Source organism: Colossoma macropomum, unplaced genomic scaffold (genome assembly GCF_904425465.1).
Source record: "Colossoma macropomum unplaced genomic scaffold, Colossoma_macropomum, whole genome shotgun sequence".
NCBI lineage: Eukaryota > Metazoa > Chordata > Actinopteri > Characiformes > Serrasalmidae > Colossoma > Colossoma macropomum.
Genome location: NW_023494802.1, coordinates 9432138 through 9450599, shown reverse-complemented (window position 1 = coordinate 9450599; position 18462 = coordinate 9432138). Strand labels below are relative to the sequence as shown.

The following is an 18462-nucleotide window of genomic DNA, read 5'->3' as shown; positions in this document are numbered from 1 at the left end:
TTAACTTTCCGAATTGCGTGGACAATGGCGAAGGGTGAGATGTCTTCCGTCGGCCGCACTACTCTGAGAGTCCAGTGACATGGCTACTAGCCTCCTTGCTCTCCCTCTCTGGCGTCAGATGACCAAACAAAACAGGCTCTCAATGTCTTGAAGAGCAACAGTACCACCTAGTGGCCATTCTGTTGAAGCACAGCCTCCTGTCAGCCTTAGATGAGCCAGGCAGATAAGTCGTATCCTATATTAGCCATGCATAATTCATACGTGCATTATACATCAGGCCTACAAACAGAACGTGTTCCCCTGAGTGACCCATATCTTACACAAACAGCTTGCATTCATCAGCAATACTAGGTAAGTGTTACACAGGAGGAATGGAATATGTATGCATCTCTATATTTCTCAGCGCGAGCGTGGAAGAATCTGCGAATCCTCTGAGGAAGCCTCCTGATGTGAGGAGAGATGATAGCATGAGAAATAGTTGCTTTTTTTTCCACATTATCCATGATTTTATGCTTTCGCATCAATACTAGAAATGCTAGAAAGTGCACAGGCTCGGCGCTTGCATCATACCTTTTGATACCGCAGTGATACATTGATGTTTCATTGCCGTAATAGTGTCTGGTATGTAGATCAGTCTTCAGATGCTTCAGTATAAATGAAGATAGCTGGGATCCTGATGCGCCTGGCTTAAGTTATGAAGCACTTGTAGTTCCAGCAATGGAATTTATGAATTTTTTACTATGCGTTCATAATTATCCAATTATCCCATAATTACTCTTCGCTGAATAAGCAATAAATTATTTGAACATTAATTTTTTTGGCTGCTTTTTAAGCTGCCGTCTTTTCAGCTCCGAAATGAGCACAAAAAAATGCTAAATGAGACCTAAGTTGAGACCAGGCCCTGGGGATGAGTGCTGCTGTCTGAGTAGGAGTGGCATGGAGGGGTCAGATGAGAGTTCAGGGCAGGCCAGCTCTGTCCGGTCACGCCACGGCAGAGGAGAGGAACAGGCCAGCATGACTCACTCCATCTAGCTAACATAATGAACAAACCCAGAAGCTAGTTATGCCTGGAGATTATCCCTGCTGCATGAGTGACCCATCCACCAGCACACAAGCTCACACACAACATGCACACCAACACCGAAATTTGTTGTCCTGTTTTATTTGGAAAGCCCCCTAATGATTATCCATAGATGTTCAAATTATTAAGAAAACGAATTAAGTTAAGCCTGCACTATACTTCAAAACAAAGCAACGTTTCAAAGCAAAACAACGTCTTTTTGGCTAAAACAATGCAGTGGTTTGAATTTCTGTATCAGAAGCATTGAAGTAAGTATCAGTTTTTGCTGAGAGACTAAAATAAAAGAAAAACTATTTTTCTGTATATTCTTTGACACTGCCCTGTAGCATATATGTTCACGTTATATGTAAGTTTGTTGGTAGACACCTATGTCTAGGTGTCTGAACATGACACGCTCACATAATTTCAAATGCAAAAGCATAAATTAGCCCTAAAGTGTTCCCCAAGTTCTACATTTCAACAAGTCATACTTTATGAAACTGCAGTGTAAGTTATAAATCAGGCGGAACAAGGACAAAATAAATGACCAGCCTGTCCCAAATGGCTGGCATCCTGGGCTTTTCAGATTCAACTGTTAAAGCCAGGGTGTCAAACTCAACCACGAAAAGGGCCATATTAAAAAATCCCAACTATTCCCTGGGCCAGTTGTGTTTTTATTTTATTTTTAATGAACATTTTGCTGTGACCTGAACTGGCCATTGTTTATTCAAAATATACCAAAACTGCAACAGCAAAACAGGGACTGAATACTTAAACCATTCAAAAATAATTTTAAATAAAAACAAACAGTTTTATATAAAACATTAGACTACATTAGCTACAGATAACTGTTAGATCTCTTTATATGTCTTTTAAACCTGCCTACTGACTTGAACTCGCTGCCTGGCATCGTTTCTTTTTGTGGTGTAACCACTGTCCTATAAATCGTTGCTGAGGGAGGGGGGTCAGAGTGCACATTACGCTGAAGTGCATGCTGGGGATTGTAGTGAAGCTCATTGTGAAACAGGCTAATATGAACAGAAAATTAAAATAATTTCATGGCCCAGATAGGATTGTGCCATGGACCTGACTTGGCCCACGGGCCTTGTGTTTAACACATGGGTGTTGAAGGGTTTTCTTTAGGAGGTTAAAGGGTTTTAAACAGTGATCCTTTGGGCAGAATCTGGATTAGATGTGTCAAAGGAGAATGAGGAGAATCATGCAAGGAAACAAATGGTCCACAGCCAGGCAAAACATATCCACATTCAAAAATGGTGTACAGAATATGATCTCAGTGTTCACTGTTTATCAGAATTTGTCTGAATAACCTACAACAGTCAAACAGCAATCTCCACTCGGCACATGAGGATGAAAACTGGACTACTGAGGAGTTGAAAAAAGGTTGCCTAGTTTGATGAATCCAGGTTCTTTCTGCATGCCAATGGAAGGACTGCATTTGGTGCTGTCCAGTGAGTGGAATCCATTGAGCCAATATAATTGGTATTGACAGTACAGGCCAGTGGCGGCAGTGTGATGGTGTGAGGTGATGATGTGTATTTTCCTCAAAAGGGAACTTTCAGGGCCTTCTAGACCCTTAGAGAAGGCCAACTGATTTCCGTGAAATAAAAAATACATGTTTGTAATTTTTAGTTTATTTTTATTTGATACAGTCATTGTGTATTTAAACTCTGTAGTATTGTAGCAACACTTCTAGTTTGGTTGGAAAAAAAAGTTCGATTCTTGAAATACCTGACACAAAATTAGAAACTCAGGACTTTTTTTCCTAAGTATCTTGGTAGATACAATTAAGCAAGCTTTCACATTGATTCACTTCAGGAGTTGAACATAAGACCTAACATGTCACATTACCGACATAATTGGGAATGTAGACCAATCACGATTCGATTTACAATGGGTGGGACTCATTTTGAGAGAAACAATATCACTGTAGGCCATCTGGAAGTCCTAGATGTACCACTGACTGAGAATGATAGTGGTAGTCTTTACTGAAAGAGTCACTGTAAAGAGGTACAATATATATTAATATGTCTGTTACAAGCATAAAACATGGAACATCTTCAAATGTATGTTTAATCTAGAGCGGCCAAAAAACGCTTATGAGAATCAGCGATAGCTTAGCGCTGACATAGTACCGTTGAGGCACTAGCAGAAAGTAGCGTTATTGCAGAGGTGTTTATTTTTCTCACTTGTTTTACAGAGTTTTGGCACTTATGGCCTGAAGTGAAGGCCTGGCTCTGATAGTCATGGCTGGTTGTCTAGACACACATTAGGAACGCTGACACTCACTGAAGAATGTCTGAATGGCATGGCATCTCTGAACATTGTTGCCGAGCAACTTAATGCCCTCGTGGCTAGAGTTTATCCCCACTACAGTGGACTCTTCCAGCATGACAGTGCATCAAGTGGCAAGGCACGTATTGTAATTGACTATGACAATGACTTTTCATTGCTTCTGAGCCTGCACAGCCCTCATATCTCAACCCTATGAAGGGTCTGTGGTAGGAATGTCCACTCTTACGGCTGGTGTGGCTCCAGGTTTTTTTAATCCACAAAGCAGGAGCACACATGGTCATTTGTTTGAAGAGTAAGAATAATTGCTTTGAAGACCAGTAGCATTGCAGCATACTACTAGATGAGCAAATAAACTGGCAGCTAAATGTATAGTCATTTGCTCACTCACTTTCACTCGCACAAAAACATCAGCATCAGTGCAGCCGTTCCATATCCATGCCCAGCAGGCTTTGTGATATGTAATGAGATTTCTGTATCTCTAAGATAGTCTGTGATTCACACCACAGATAGGCTGTGATTAAAGTTATGGCTTAGCTGAAGGGGGGCAGAATAGACCCTTTTGGCCTGAGCTGTCACCAGTTCTTACTTCAGCATGACGCTGAGTGAGAGGGAGAGCAATGCTCAGGCTATACATCACTGTCCGTCGCCCTAAGGCTACAGAGATGAAACCTACCCTACGTGTTGTTTGTGATGGAGCGTGTGCAAAGGCATGTCAAAGTCGAGATGTGCCTGTTGGACACTAAAGCTCTTCAAATCAAAAGACTTATTGCTCCATTTTTTGCTCAAATCTAATCAAACCTCTGACCTGAAAGGACCCATTTCAACATCAAGTTAGGCACTGCTGACATCCTGCCCACCCAGAAGGATGACCACAGTGGTATATGCATGCACAATGAAGCATGATGTGGGAAGAAACAGTTAAAATTCCTGGTATGTTTGGAGATCAACTTGTAAAGTTGGAAAATACCAACTGTTTGTATTTGAGTGGTCAATACATACAAGACAAGCACTCAGTGGCAACTTTATTTTAGGTACACTTACTTGTAACTAAACTTTGTAGTGCTACCATCAAAGATTGTCGTCCATCTGCAGTCCTCTTTCTCTTTACTGGACCCCCAAAGCAACACCACCGAGCAGTTGGGTGGTGGATCATTCTCAGCACTGCAGTGATATTGACGTGGTGGTGTGTTAGTGTGTGTTGTGCTGGTACAAGTGGATCAGACACAGCAGTGCTGCTGGAGTTTTTAAACACTGCGTCCACTTATTGTCCGCTCTAGTAAACACACCTGCCTTTGTTGGTCTACCTTGTAGATGTAAAGTTAGAGATGATAGCTCACCTGCTGATGCACAGTTTGCTTTAGTTATCTTCTAGCCCTTCATCAGTAGTCAGTTTCTGACCACGGGATACTGTTGGCTGGATGTTTTGGGTTGGTGGACTGTTCTCAGTCCAGCAGTAAGAGTGAGGTGTTTAAAAACTCAGCGTGTAAAATATATTCGCTAATATTTCAGTGTCACTGCAGTGCAGAGAATGATCCAAAATAATAAATCCAAATAATACCTGTTCAGTGGTGGTCCTGTGGGGGTCCTAACCATCATAAAATGGGGTAAATGGCATCTACAGATTATGCAGATAAACAGATGGACCACAATCTGTAATTTCAGAACTACAAAGTGCACCAATACAGTAAGAAGACCTATAAAATGGACAGTGAGTGTCGATACAAGGTAAGAGGCCAGTGAGTGGATATCTACTGATCCACTAGACCAGTGGCACTGATCACTGCAAAAAGGACAACTTGGTCTATTGTGTATACAGAGTATCAGAAAGATAGAAGTTAGCACTTGTATTTATGACACTGTCCGCTGTTTGAGTGCAACTTCCTTGTGGAAATCTCAGAAAGTCAGTTTACAAGTCGTCCAAATGCAACATCCAATCTGACTGTACTCATGTAGGACATGATATGAAAGTGGCCCTAATCTGATTTGAAAAGATTAGATTTTTGTGTCACATGTAGGCAATTTGTGCTGTTTTAACACTGTAATGTACAGTACGTCACTGTGCACGTCAGCCTTGATCACCCTTCATTGGTTTAATTTCCAGTCTAAATGGCCGTTAAGTAAAGTTATCAGGAGGTATGTCCAAGGAGATTAGATAAAAAATAATCCAACTGAATATGAAGGGAAATGTTTCAAAGGAAAAGAAGTAAAAATCAGGACTTCCAATAGTGGAGTTCCAAAATCAAGCTCCACTCTTGCTTCAAATCTGGAAAAATCCACAGGTGTTTCTGTCCATTCTTCCACTGCAGGATGATAACTCAGTGCTGTGGGTCTGAAAGTATGTGAAGCTGTCAAGAAGCCCTTACTGAGAAAAGGAAAGCAAACATAGAAGCTGCTGGTGTTTGCAGAACAATGAACTGGCCACCTCAGAGTCCGACCCCAGTGTCATTGAATGGATTGTTAGAAGAAAATGCAACCAACTTTAAGACTGAACTTTGGTCTGAATGGAAAAAAAATACCTGCAGATTTCTTAAAAAATTGAAAGTGAGTCTCCTGAAAAGAATGAAAGCTGTAATAAAGGCAAACAGTGGACACACTAAATACTGAAAAATGATACTATATTAAGTTGTATGTGTGGTGCATTTTTTCTTGATGCTGGAAAAATAATAACTTGTACTCAGTGGCTGTTTTGTCTGTAAATTATTGAGCTTGGGTGGCCATGGAAGCTGAACAGATGCACTGTTTTTGCAGCAGCATCTGAATTCTGACTCATTGTTTAACAGAGACTGATCTCCTTCAGAACCACAGTGCTGGTGCCGTGCTACTTTCGCATTTGCATGCGCCTAAACTCTTGTACCATCTCTCATGTGAGCTGCCCCAGCGCTGCCTCCTGCTTTCCTTTGGCCCCTTGCTCGGTTCGATTGATTTGTTTGCGAGTTCAGGCAGTGTGGGTGTAATGTGTTATGGCATGTTGCAGGGTTTCTCTGGCCAAGCACGGAGCGTTGGAGCTCGCTGGAGCTCAGCCGCCTGCTGTGTGCGTGACAGCTGTTGTGTTTCCTCTTCCTGCCTATTCATATGGCTCATGAGTTCCAGCAGCATGCTTTTATCTCTTTCTCTCTACCTTCTCCTCCTCTTTCACCCCTGTTTGCCATACACCCCTCCCCCCGGAGCGGTTCTCTCTGACTCCAGCCTGTTTTACTAGCATAGGAGTTGAATCAGGCTGAGCTCACATTAAGGCCGCCTTGATGTCTGATACCCTAAATGCGCTCTGTTCTGCTCCAGAAATATCACTCTTTTCTGGGAGAGAGTGGGGTGTAGCACTTATGATGGCAGGCCTGGTGAGAGTGCAGGCTTGGATATTAGCAGCAGCTCTGGCTGGGGAGCCACTTTAGGGAGGAGAGAGAAGAGCAGGGTGTGCTGTACTGTACTTAGCTATCTTTTACCTGCTGCCGGGTTACAGCTTGAGGTGGTGGGATGTAACAGTACGTTCTGACGGTCCTCAGAAATCCGTGAATTTTCAGGTTTACCACAAGGAAAGTGCATTCAGACAACTGTCAACAGTTATATACAAGTAACCTATGGATAAACTTCCATGTTACTTATCACCAGGCAGTACATTCACTGATATCATATAAACACAGTAGACCAACCTGGCATTGTCCACATGATGAATTTGACAGTTGTTGACATGACAACTCTCAACAAGTTAACACGGACCACCAAAACACACCACAGGAGTCTTTATTTCTTTAAATCATTAACACATTCAATGGCAAGACTCAGAGAACAGGCTAATCCAATACATATCTAACATGGTCTCAAATAGAAGAAAGAAGGTCACAACCAGATAAACAACAAAAACACAAGAAAGCTGGAAGCTAGGAAGACTAGGAAATCTGAGAACCAATCCTGACCACAAAGCCTTCCAGGCCCAGAGCTCGAAAAGATGATATATATACAAAGAAAATGGCCGGATTTGAGAAGCTAGTGTTCATTCTGCAGGTGAACAGCAATGCTTGCTGACTAAATGGACATAATTCAGCTGTGTGGTTACACACCTGTGTGTGGAATCAGAGCAGGTTGTTATCATGCCACATTTGACTCATCAGTGCATTTTTGTGGCTTAACATCGGCCCCAGGCGAGTGTTTACCATTGATGATGCTTTCCTCTGCATATTCATATGATGTCATATTAATCCCCTCAAAGTGATGTCAGGAATTTACTAGTTGGTACTCATAGTTTTGCATAGTAGGAGTTGTTTGGAATGCAGCAAAATTAACTAGAAAAAGAAAACGGATAGAACATGAACACAGCCAACCAACTTGGCACAGGTACATCTCAGCAGATATTGTTCACAATTTAAATTTACCTGTCACTAAGTATAAACTACTATTACTTAAAATTTGATGGTTTTTTGACTTAACAAGTTGATGAAGACTGCCCAAACACACCATAAGAGTCTTTATCCTTAGAGCATAGAGCAGAGTGGCAGGACTCAGAGAACAGGACAAATCAAGACATATTTAAACATGGTCAGAAATAGGCGAAGGAAGGATCAACCAGATAAACTCCAAAACACAAGACAACTGGATACTAGGAAGACGAGGAAACATGGGAACTAATGTTGTGTCACGTGTAGTAAGTTTCTACTTGATGTTTCTAACTTCCAACCCCAAAGCGTTCCGCTGTCCACATCTACAAAAATGATCTCACTCTCAGAAAAAAAGGGTGCTGTCCAGGTAAGGTTTTGTCCCCAGTGAACAGTGAAAATGCATCATCAAAGGTATAACATGATCCTTAATGTCCAATTCTGTACCTTAAACTTTCTTTAAGGGTACATTACATTCACGTTACCAGGTGAAAGGGGCTAATTATGTATTAACCTTTATTTAAAGGCTACACTTCTTAAGTTTTGTCTGCCTTATGATGGACTAGCAGCCTGTCCAAGGTGTTTCCTGCCTTCCACCCAATGAGCACTGGGATAGGCTCCAGCACCTCCTGCGACCCAGAAGGATAAGCCACCTAGACCAGGCATGTCAAACTGGGGATCTTCCGGGCCAAGGTGCTGCAGATATTAGCGTTTACCCTAATCTAACGCTCTGATTTCAGTTCTTGAAGGCCTTGCTAATCAGCAGATGAGCTGAATCAGGTGTGTTTAATGAGGCAGTGTACTGAAGCATGCAGCGTTTTGGCCCGCAAGGACTGGAGCCTGACACATTTGGCTTAGACATTGAATGAATGAATGACTAATCAAGTTTTGGAGACTTCTTTGGTGGAAATGTGTAACTGCATGCAAAGTGCAGAACATTTTGTGTTGGTTGTGTGGAACTCCTTCCCCAAGCGGATGAATCTGATTATTGCAGTGTTTTTATTCTCCTAATTTAGTAATGCTAATTCCTTCAATTTGACCAAAATCTTTACATAGTTACATAGTTACCGTGTGTAATGTTTACTAAATAGAAACACAAAAAGTCTGGAGTTAAGATGGGGTGTGTGGAGTCAATGTAACTTAAACTATAACTGCAAAGGATTATTGTACCATTATGTTCCTTTACTAAAGGGAACATAATTACTCACCATTCAGAAAATCACCCCAGCATTTGTACCCAGAAAGATACAAAAGCACCTTTTTCTGGGAGTGCTTTGCAGGTGTATGTTGAATAGCTATGCTTGCTAATTAAGCAAAGGCTAAGGTTTCACAATTAACCTGGATGGTTATGCACCTGTCTGTGTAAACACAGCAGGTTGTAATCATGCCAGAGAGGAAATGTGACTCAATGATGTATTTATATGGCTTAAAATTGTCCTCAGATGAGTGTTTACCATTAATCATGCTTTTGTCTGCATACATGATGTCATATCACCAAGTCAGGGCTGTTGAATTCTTCCCGAAATGACTAGCATCCAGCAACAAGTGTTTTTTCTTTACACTGCTTACTTAAGAGGATGGATATTCTGACTTATGCATTGTTTAGAAAGCAGCATAATAAACTAGGAAAAAAGCACTAGGACACTGTGTGAAACAGTTCAGAGTTACAGATCATGCATTCAAGACTTTATAAAGAATAATGAGAAAGCAAAACTGATTTTGAGGATGGAGCTAAGTTGAATGTGGCAAGTTTCATGATGCCAAAAAGGGAATTTTCAGGCACCAGCATCACTCACAACAATATAAACTCTTATATCTTCTTGTGTCAAGGACGCGTCTGAGCTTTTCCTTAACAGATGTTGCAGAAGTAAATGAAAAGTTTTCTGTTTTCCAAAAAAAGGATTAAAATTGCTGGATGGATTATCAGTTGCGGAGGTCAGACTGGGTGTAAGTGTGCGAGGTGGGTGGGGGGGGTAGGCTTGGCTGGTGGACTGTGCAGCGGCTGACAACTATGTCTCCTCTCTCCCTCGGCAGTTCATGGCATCAAGTGGACTTGCAGCAATGGGAACAGCAGCTCTGGTTTCTCAGTGGAGCAGCTGGTGCAGCAGATTCTGGACAGCCACCAGACCAAGCCCCCTCCCCGGACTCACAACTGCCTCTGCACAGGCACGCTGGGTAAGGGTCAGAAAGGAGAGACAGAGACAGAGAAATGGGTAGAGGCAGAGGGTGACCTAATATAGCACACTTAGAACCGAGACATGCTGCACGTCTGAGTGCAGGCAGGCTTTTGGAATATGTATTTCCAGGAAGTATGGAAATTTCCATGCAGGTTAGAGATAGTTTTTAAGTTTTGAGGTTAAGAGATTAATGTAGAAAAACATGTCCAGCATGCTCAATAATCATGACACCACTAGAGGGCCACATTCTTAGGAGACAGATGTGCTAGACTTGTTTGACAATGTCAGAAAACACCTTTTCATTTATTAGTTTTATTTCCAGACAAAATGGCCATTAAGTATGATCAATTGTGTCAGACACAAAATTAGTAGACATATATTCAACTAAAAAATTATGCAAACACTTCCAACTCTAAATACAATTTCAAATCTGTCAGTATTTAATTTGTCCGCTCTTTACTTGTGTTGTGCACCCTTCTGTTTTCCATCCTTCCAGTCATAAAAGCCAACGAGTTACAGCTGTGTCCTCCAACAAAAAGGTTCCCAAAGGAGTCACTGACATTATGTTCCCCTTCAAAGAGACATTAAGAAACTACCCAGACACCTTTGCTGCCCTGCATTTCTTTCACATGTGCATCGAAAGGAGATGTTTCTTTTTTTATTATTCAGTCTGTTTTTTAAACCACTACATCAAACTTACATATAACATAGATACTGCAATACAAACTTCACCCACAACAATCCCACTCCCCACCGATCCTCAGCAGTGCTTACAGGGGAAGGAGAAAGAGAGGAAAAAAACAGAGTAGGTTTAGTTTACAAGTACAAAACACCCAGAGAGCAACAGATACAATCCAAAGCAGTTACCTAATAGAGGCTGTCAAATGAAACAAAGCTACGTTGTCCTGGATTTTAATTATACAAGAAAATGTCCTCAGTATTTCTCACAGATTGTGTTAAATAAATAGTATTTTCTCTGGAGGGATGTAGGAGGAGACTTCTTTTATCCATACAGAAAGCTAAAGGAAATATTTCTGAGGTAATTTGATATAAGATAACCCTTGCATATGGAAGGGAAAAGTCAAAAGGAAAACAATAAATAGTTTCCAGAACTGAGGCTCAAAAAATGATTAAAAGATTCAGGGAAAATGGGAATCTTAACAACCGTGCAAGACTGGTAAATCACCAAAATATCCATCCATCATCATCAGATAAACAGCTTTCATCCTGCATCAGAAAAAAAAGTGACATTTTATTTTGGGTTGTCTTTTTTTGATGAAACAAACACTCAATGCACTTTCAGTAACATACGAACACTCTCAGAACCTATAAAAACATATGAGGGTTAGGATTAGGTTTTGGGTTGAGGTTAAGGTTAGGGTTAGAGTTAGGATTAGGGCCAGGGTGAGGCTTAGGATTTGGGTTGATCTTAAGGTTAGGGTTAGGATTAGGGCCAGGGTGAGGGTTAGGGTTGGGTAAGGTTAGGTTTTGCATAATGGAAGTAACATATTAAGAATACATCTACTTAATGTCAGTAATGTATCAACAGAACATCTAGAAGATATTTACTTCAGTGTATTGAGATGATTCACTACGATACTTCACTGATATGTTGTTGATGCGTTACTGATAATCTGTTAAGAGTTTACTAATCATCTACGAAGGACCACTCCAAATAAAGTGTTACCAAAAAATCCAAATCTGAAAAAATCCACAGGTCTTTGGGTCCATCTGTGGGAAGATAACTCAGTGCTATGAGTCTGAAAGGATGTGTAGCTGTCAAGAAGCCCTTACTGAGAAAAGAAAATAGACAAAAAAGAAAATGATTTGCACTAGAACACCAAAACTAGATAACTGAGATAGTATCTGGAGTAAGGTATGGACTGATAAGTCATGCCAATTTGTAATAGAATAGTGAGAAGCAGAAAATTCAACCAACTTCTAACACTGAACTTTGTAAGTATGGAAAAATATGTCCTCACACATTGCTTTAATAAACTAAAAGCAGTTTCCTGAAAAGCTGTAATAAATGCAAAGAGTGGGCTCATTAAATACTGAAAAATCTTATATTTAGTTGTTTAGATATGTAATTTTCTGTTATTTCTATATATTTTTGCAGCAACTTGTACTCAGTGGCTGTTTTGACTGGAAATTAAATAAATTCAATGGTGCACTTCTGCCTAGTATTGTGATGCAACACACGAAATCCCTATGATTAATTGGACTTTATTATCGTTTTCATTCTAAAAGTTTGGTGTCTTTCTTGTTTGTATCTCAGGTGCTGGCAGCAGCGTGCATCACAAGTGTAACAGCGCCAAACACCGCATCATCTCTCCTAAAGTAGACCCACGCTCGGGTGGCTATGGCAGCGGCCACTCAGAGCTGCAGAACAGCGACGTGTCCGAGGGCAAAACAGAGCACAGCCACAGCAGCAGCAAGGCCGGCACAGGGGCCACAGGAGGAGGGGGAGCGGCACGGGAAAAACGCAACGGTAAAGTGCACAAGCCAGTCCTGCTGCACCAGAACAGCACGGAAGTGTCCTCCACCAACCAAGTGGAAGTGCCAGATACCACCCAGAACTCTCCAGTGTCCATCAGCAGTGGCCTCAACTCTGACCCAGACATGGCTGACAGCCCTGTGGTCACAGGCATGGGTCATGTGGCCTCGGTCATGAGTGGCCTGTCCCAGAGCGTTTTCATGTCGGAGGTGACGGGAGACCCAGTCTACAGCATGTCCCCCACTGGAGGCCCCAACGCCCACATCATGGGTCCAGATGCTACATCCCATGGGCTGGTCCTTGCGGTCACTTCTGAAAGCCACAAGTTTGCCTTCCCTGGGAATGGTGGCACAGACACAGGTGGGCCAGGAACCACAGATGGGCTTTCCATGCTATCTGCAGCCGGGGTCTCCGAAGAACTCATTCTGTCCAGCAGTTTAGACTCAGGCAGCATCAAACTACCAGAGACCACCATGAATTTTGACCCAGACTGCTTCCTGAACAACCCCAAACAGGGCCAGACATATGGGGGCAATGGGCTGAAGCAGGAGAACGGCTCGTCCGGCGCCTCTTCCTCTACTGTGGCCAGCACCAACGGCCTGCAACACTCTCCTTCCATGTCGGACTCCAGCTTCGGCTTCAGCGCCAGTCTGATCAAGAACATCAAGACTGAGGACACCTCATTTGAGCAGCAGCTAGCCAAAGAGAGTGGCTACCAGGTGGGGGCAGTAGTGAGCTGCAGTGTGTCCAGTGGCTCTGGCACTCAGAACTCTCTCACCCTGACCCCTGCTAACTCTCTGCTGCCCTCTGGTGGTGGTCTGAGTCCCAGCACTACACTGGAGCAGATGGATTTCAGCGCAATTGACTCCAAGCCGGACTTCTCTTCTAATACATCGGTAGGTTATGAACAGGCAATGAACAACGCTCACCTGGCCCACCAGAGCCACTCTCCCAGCTTCTTCCTACAGGAGGCGCCGCAGTCGGCCCAGAACCAGCAGGGCAGGCCGAACCCGGGCCAGAAGAGCCACTTGCTGGAGCACAATTCCCATGACAGGGCTTTCGTGGGCATGCAGGTGGTCAAGACTGACTCGCCCGGCAGCAATGGCCACCTCCACCACCATCATGGCCACCAGAATCAGCACAGGCCCAACTGCAACGGAAACTCACCTGTTGAACAGAGCTCAGGGCAGACCGGCTCTCTCCAGCTGCTGCAGTATCCGGGAGGTTTCCCTAGCCTTGGACCAGAGCATGAAAATGTGGTGGGCCACGATCAGCCAGGCAATGCTGGCCCTGTCCAGGCTGGTGGATCTGAAACAAGGGCAGATGGCTTGCTTAAAGCTGGCGATCACTTGCAAGTCTGTCCAGGGGGCAATGCAGAGGGGGGATCGGAGCATTACTTGCAGCCAAACTCTGATAATGGAACAGCAGGGAATGAGTCAGTGGCCCTCAGCAATGGAAATTCCGGCGAAAGCACTAACGGCAGTGGTCAGCAGCAGCTGCAGCCTTTGCTTCAGGGGGCCGGGCTGGTCCAAGGTCTCTACAATGCGGTGGGGAGCCACCAGGCTAGTAGTGGTGGAGGGTCTGGCATGGAGATCAGCCTGGACCACTTTGACATCTCTTTCGGCAACCAATTCTCCGACCTCATCAATGACTTCATCTCTGTGGACGGCGGAGCCACGGCTGTCGGCCCTGGCGGGACACTCTACACCCATCAACTGGTAGCCCCGCCTGGGTCAGATGGACAGCAGGCCTCTGGGAGCAGCCAGCAGCAGGGCCAGGAGGACGGGACAAACAGAGCAGCTGGATACAGCCCCTCTGAGCTGTGTCTCCAGCCCTGCTGCAGCCCTCAGTCTCTCGGTGGAGCAACAGCTGGCACAGGAGGGTCAGGAGAGGCCGGGTCACTGTCCTACATGCACGTAGCTGAGGTGGTGTCAGCTGCTGTGGCTCAAGGCACTCTGGGTATGCTTCAGGCCACGGGAAGACTCTTCATGGTGACTGACTACTCCCCAGAGTGGTCCTACCCAGAGGTGAGCCAATTTTTGTGGAAATCTAACTACACTCTTAAGCTGGCAGTATGCTTCAAATCATTAAAGCATTAAACAGAACCGAACTACCACTGACCTGTCATAAATATACAGAGTGAGTCAAAAAGATTCATCCGACTTCAAAATGATTTATTTCACTTGTAAATTATTACAGAACAATGCAGTAAATTGTACTGTGGTTTAAATGAGCATAAAGTTCATTATGTAATTTTACAAGTGCTCAATATGAACCTCCTCTAGCTGTACAGACATCAACGCCATAGTCAAATTCATCCCATACTTGACTGAGCATGTCAGGTGTCACTGTGCTTACGGCTCTTTCAATGCGATTTCGGAGATCATCCAGTGTTGTTGAGAGTGGCACATAAACGGAATCCTTAACAAACCCCCACAAAAAAGTCAAACGGCGTGAGATCTGGTGATGCTGGTGACCTTTTTCTTTGAACTGTTTCAGCGTACCAACGACAAATGCTCACTACCATACTGACAGTCAGAAACTCTATGACCCCCTCTTTCAATTGGTATGTGATTGGCGCCTCACGGTTGTAAAAGTATGGCGCTTTGAAATCGGATTAATCTTTTTGAGTCACTCTGTACTTGAAAAGATAAAAAGAATTAGAAGTTTCTTGTACGCAGTGGACCAATCACAGTTAGGGGAGGTCCCACAATAAGTGGGGCGGTGATTAGGACGCAGTCAGGGGGAGGTCTAAGAGTAAACAACATGGTGATTGGTAGTCCTGTTTCGCAGCCAGCGCACATCACACCATAGGAAATCAAACAATTGCATCATTTTGGCCAAAAAGGCACCATTTTGCTTTAAAATACCAGTTTCATTTGAGGTATATTGCCAAGATAAAAAACTAAGATTTCTAAATAGTTTCTGGCTTGGACATATGATTCTAGTCTAGGGATCGGTAACATGCGGCTCTTTTACTCTCCTGTTGCAGCTTTACAGCAGAATTCGATTGTTAGGTAAAATTAAAATAATCTTTGCAGTAAAATAAAGCTCTACTGATCATTCTAACACAGTTTCAGTATAACTGCTAATTCACCAGCCTTTAACCCTGAAGGTTGCTGCGCAGACTGCTGGTCACATAGCAGTGCAGATTACAATCTTGCCTGGCTAGTAGCTAACGAAATGGCAAAGAGAAACATGTAAGATGAACATTGATAATTTAGAGACAAATTGACTTATTTACATTTATAATCACTCAAGCTGGTTTCCTGATGCGTTTAATCTGCAACGAAAAACTGACAAACACTAAAAAGTGGCAAAGCTGATGTCAGCTTCTCGTTCACCAGCTTCTTGTTTGAATATTCCTGTTCCACCTTAAATGGTGCTGCAGTTACATTCTGGCACCTCAGGCACCATTTAAGGTGGAACAGGTAAATTCAAACAAGAAGCTGGCCAATGAGAAGCTGACATCAGCCTCGTAAAAAATCAAAGTTGAGAGGTTTTAGCTTATCCATCAACAGTTAACAGCTGAACTCATGAATCAGGGCAAATCTCAGAGTTAGGGCAGATCTTGGAGAGACAAGATCACATGCCAATTCACATGTGTCATGTGACCTAAGGCTGGTGGTCTCTGGAACTGCTGGAAAGAGGCAATGTGATTATTTATTCACTAAGAAATTGTCTTCTGCAATTGCAGTGTATAACCACAAGAGGGCAGCATTATGTCAAAAATATTAGACCCATGTATCACAAAATGAAGCCCACATTCTTCCACATGATGGCAGTAAAACATTTGGCGTGTTCTCCCAACAATAACTTAGGTATGATGCCCCCTTCCCTATTTTCTCTCCTGATCAAATGGGGATCACATTTACTGAATACCTATAGCCAATTAATTATGGATCATTGCATTCTGGAAACACTTTGGGGTCAGTTTATCTATTCTTTTGTCATTGGATAGTGACCAGTGCATTTATATAAAGCTGTATAAGAAAACGTGAACATATGAATGTGGGAGGGTTGTGAATACTTTAAAGTTCAGTGACATTTCTAACCAAAAGTAGGCATTAACTAAAGTTTTAGCTATTTTCCTGGAGATGACTTTGTGAGTTTTTAGCTGTTTTGTCATGTGTAATAATCATTTGCACTTCTAAGTCAAATGTTGAACGCTATTGCTCTCTTTAACCCTTGAGTGGTGTTGGGGTCTGTGGGACCCATTTTCAATGTTTAACCAAAGAAAAAATGATGTGATTTATTATTATTTCAACCCCAGATTCCTTGGCCTTTGCTCATTTTCTGTGAAGGTGGTTCACACTGTTCACCCCCTACACATCTATATTACACATGTGGTGTTGGGGTGAACCCGCAGGGAATAAAAGTGAGGAGGTGCTGTGTCCCTTCGCTCTGTTCTCCTCCTACATGGCCTGCTGTTAGTATGTGTGTCTGTGTGTGTATGTGTTTGTATATGTGTGTATGTGTGTGTGAGGGTGGACAACATGGACAGGCTGCTGACTGGCTATGGCTGCTAAAGGAGAACCATTCGCTGACCACTCGTGATATTTTAAACATCTGGTATTTTTACATAAAATGTTATGGTTATTATTTAAAAAAACAATAATGCGGTGGGTCCACCAGACCACTGAATAGCAAACACATCAACACCACACAAGGGTGAAATTGTTATTGTTAACTATTTACTTAGCAGACAAAACTGATATTTCATGTGTTCCTATATTACTGTCATTTGTCTTTTGTCACAGGTTAGAACAATGAAGTGAAATCATTAAGACATAAACTGAGGCCTCAATTTAATGTTTAATTATATTTTCTTCCTGATGTACTTAATAACACAGTTTTTGAGCATATAGCTCAATGCTTTTACACTTTTATATACAACGCTTTTACACACACACACACACACACACACACACACATATATATATATATATATATATATATGTATATAAACTTGCATCAATGATAAATCAATGATAAATTGATGCAAGAAGGGCTTCTAACCCCAGGTAGGGTCTTATCTCCCTATTAGGGCAAGATGCCTTTTTTCACTTTCCTTTTTGTTCTATGAAAACAGAGTTGTTTGTTGTTCCAGTTTATTTTTACCTAACTGTTCAGAGGTTTATGCACCATCATCCTGCAGTTTTCCAACAATGCATAAAAGGGAGAGAGATTAAGACGAGTTCTGAGCTAAAAATGGGAAGTTCTGAGCTTTGTGGAAAACTTAATACAGTAATAACTTGTTGTTATAAGGTTTTAAAATACATATCAGTAAATAAACTGTGTACGCTGTAATGGTAAAATGTTAAGTGTGTGTGTGTGTGTGTGTGTGTGTGTGTGTGTGTGTGTGTGTGTGTGCGTGTGTGTGTGTATGTTGCAGGGTGGGGTGAAGGTGCTGATCACTGGCCCCTGGCAGGAGGCTAGCAGTCACTACAGCTGCCTGTTTGATCAGATTTCTGTCCCAGCCTCCCTCATCCAGCCTGGAGTCCTGCGCTGCTACTGCCCGGGTAAGCTCTCTCTCAGTTACACACGTACACAACCGGTGTTTAAGGGGTTAAACAAATGAAATATGACAAATTTAACTCTTTAAACTCCTTTTTTGCGGTAAGCATTATAAATGATTTGGAACCTATTATGAAACTACTATGTAAGTCACAGTACTGTGCAAATGTCAGAGACCTTACTTCCTTCATTTATATTACCCAGTATGTTACAGACACAAGGACCTTATCTTGGTGAGCACACATGTATGACATGTAGCATACTGAACAGACCAGACAAGCACACAGACTATTAACAAGTATTTAACTAAAGGACAAATAAAGTATAAATTGAATAAAAGAATAATTAAGAATAATCAAGAGCCAATGTGACAGGAGCTAAAACAGATTTATTATTATTTGTACATATGCAGGTCTGAGGAGACGTGTAATATCATAACTATTCTACACTCTCAGAAATAAGGGTAGTAAACTGTCACTGGGGCAGTAGCCCTCTTGGCACAGTGGTGGTACCCTCAAGGGTACATCTCAG

At 42.5% G+C, this 18462-nt stretch overlaps 1 protein-coding gene across 1 annotated transcript in view; it reads left to right on the top strand.

The window, feature by feature from the left end:
* Nucleotides 1-18462, top strand: part of camta1a (calmodulin binding transcription activator 1a) — a 586491-nt gene that overhangs the window by 507780 nt on the left and 60249 nt on the right. The window contains exons 8-10 of the mRNA XM_036591027.1: nt 9775-9915; nt 12196-14441; nt 17810-17936. Coding sequence (XP_036446920.1) covers nt 9775-9915; nt 12196-14441; nt 17810-17936 — 2514 coding nt within the window. The remainder of the gene's footprint in view (nt 1-9774; nt 9916-12195; nt 14442-17809; nt 17937-18462) is intronic.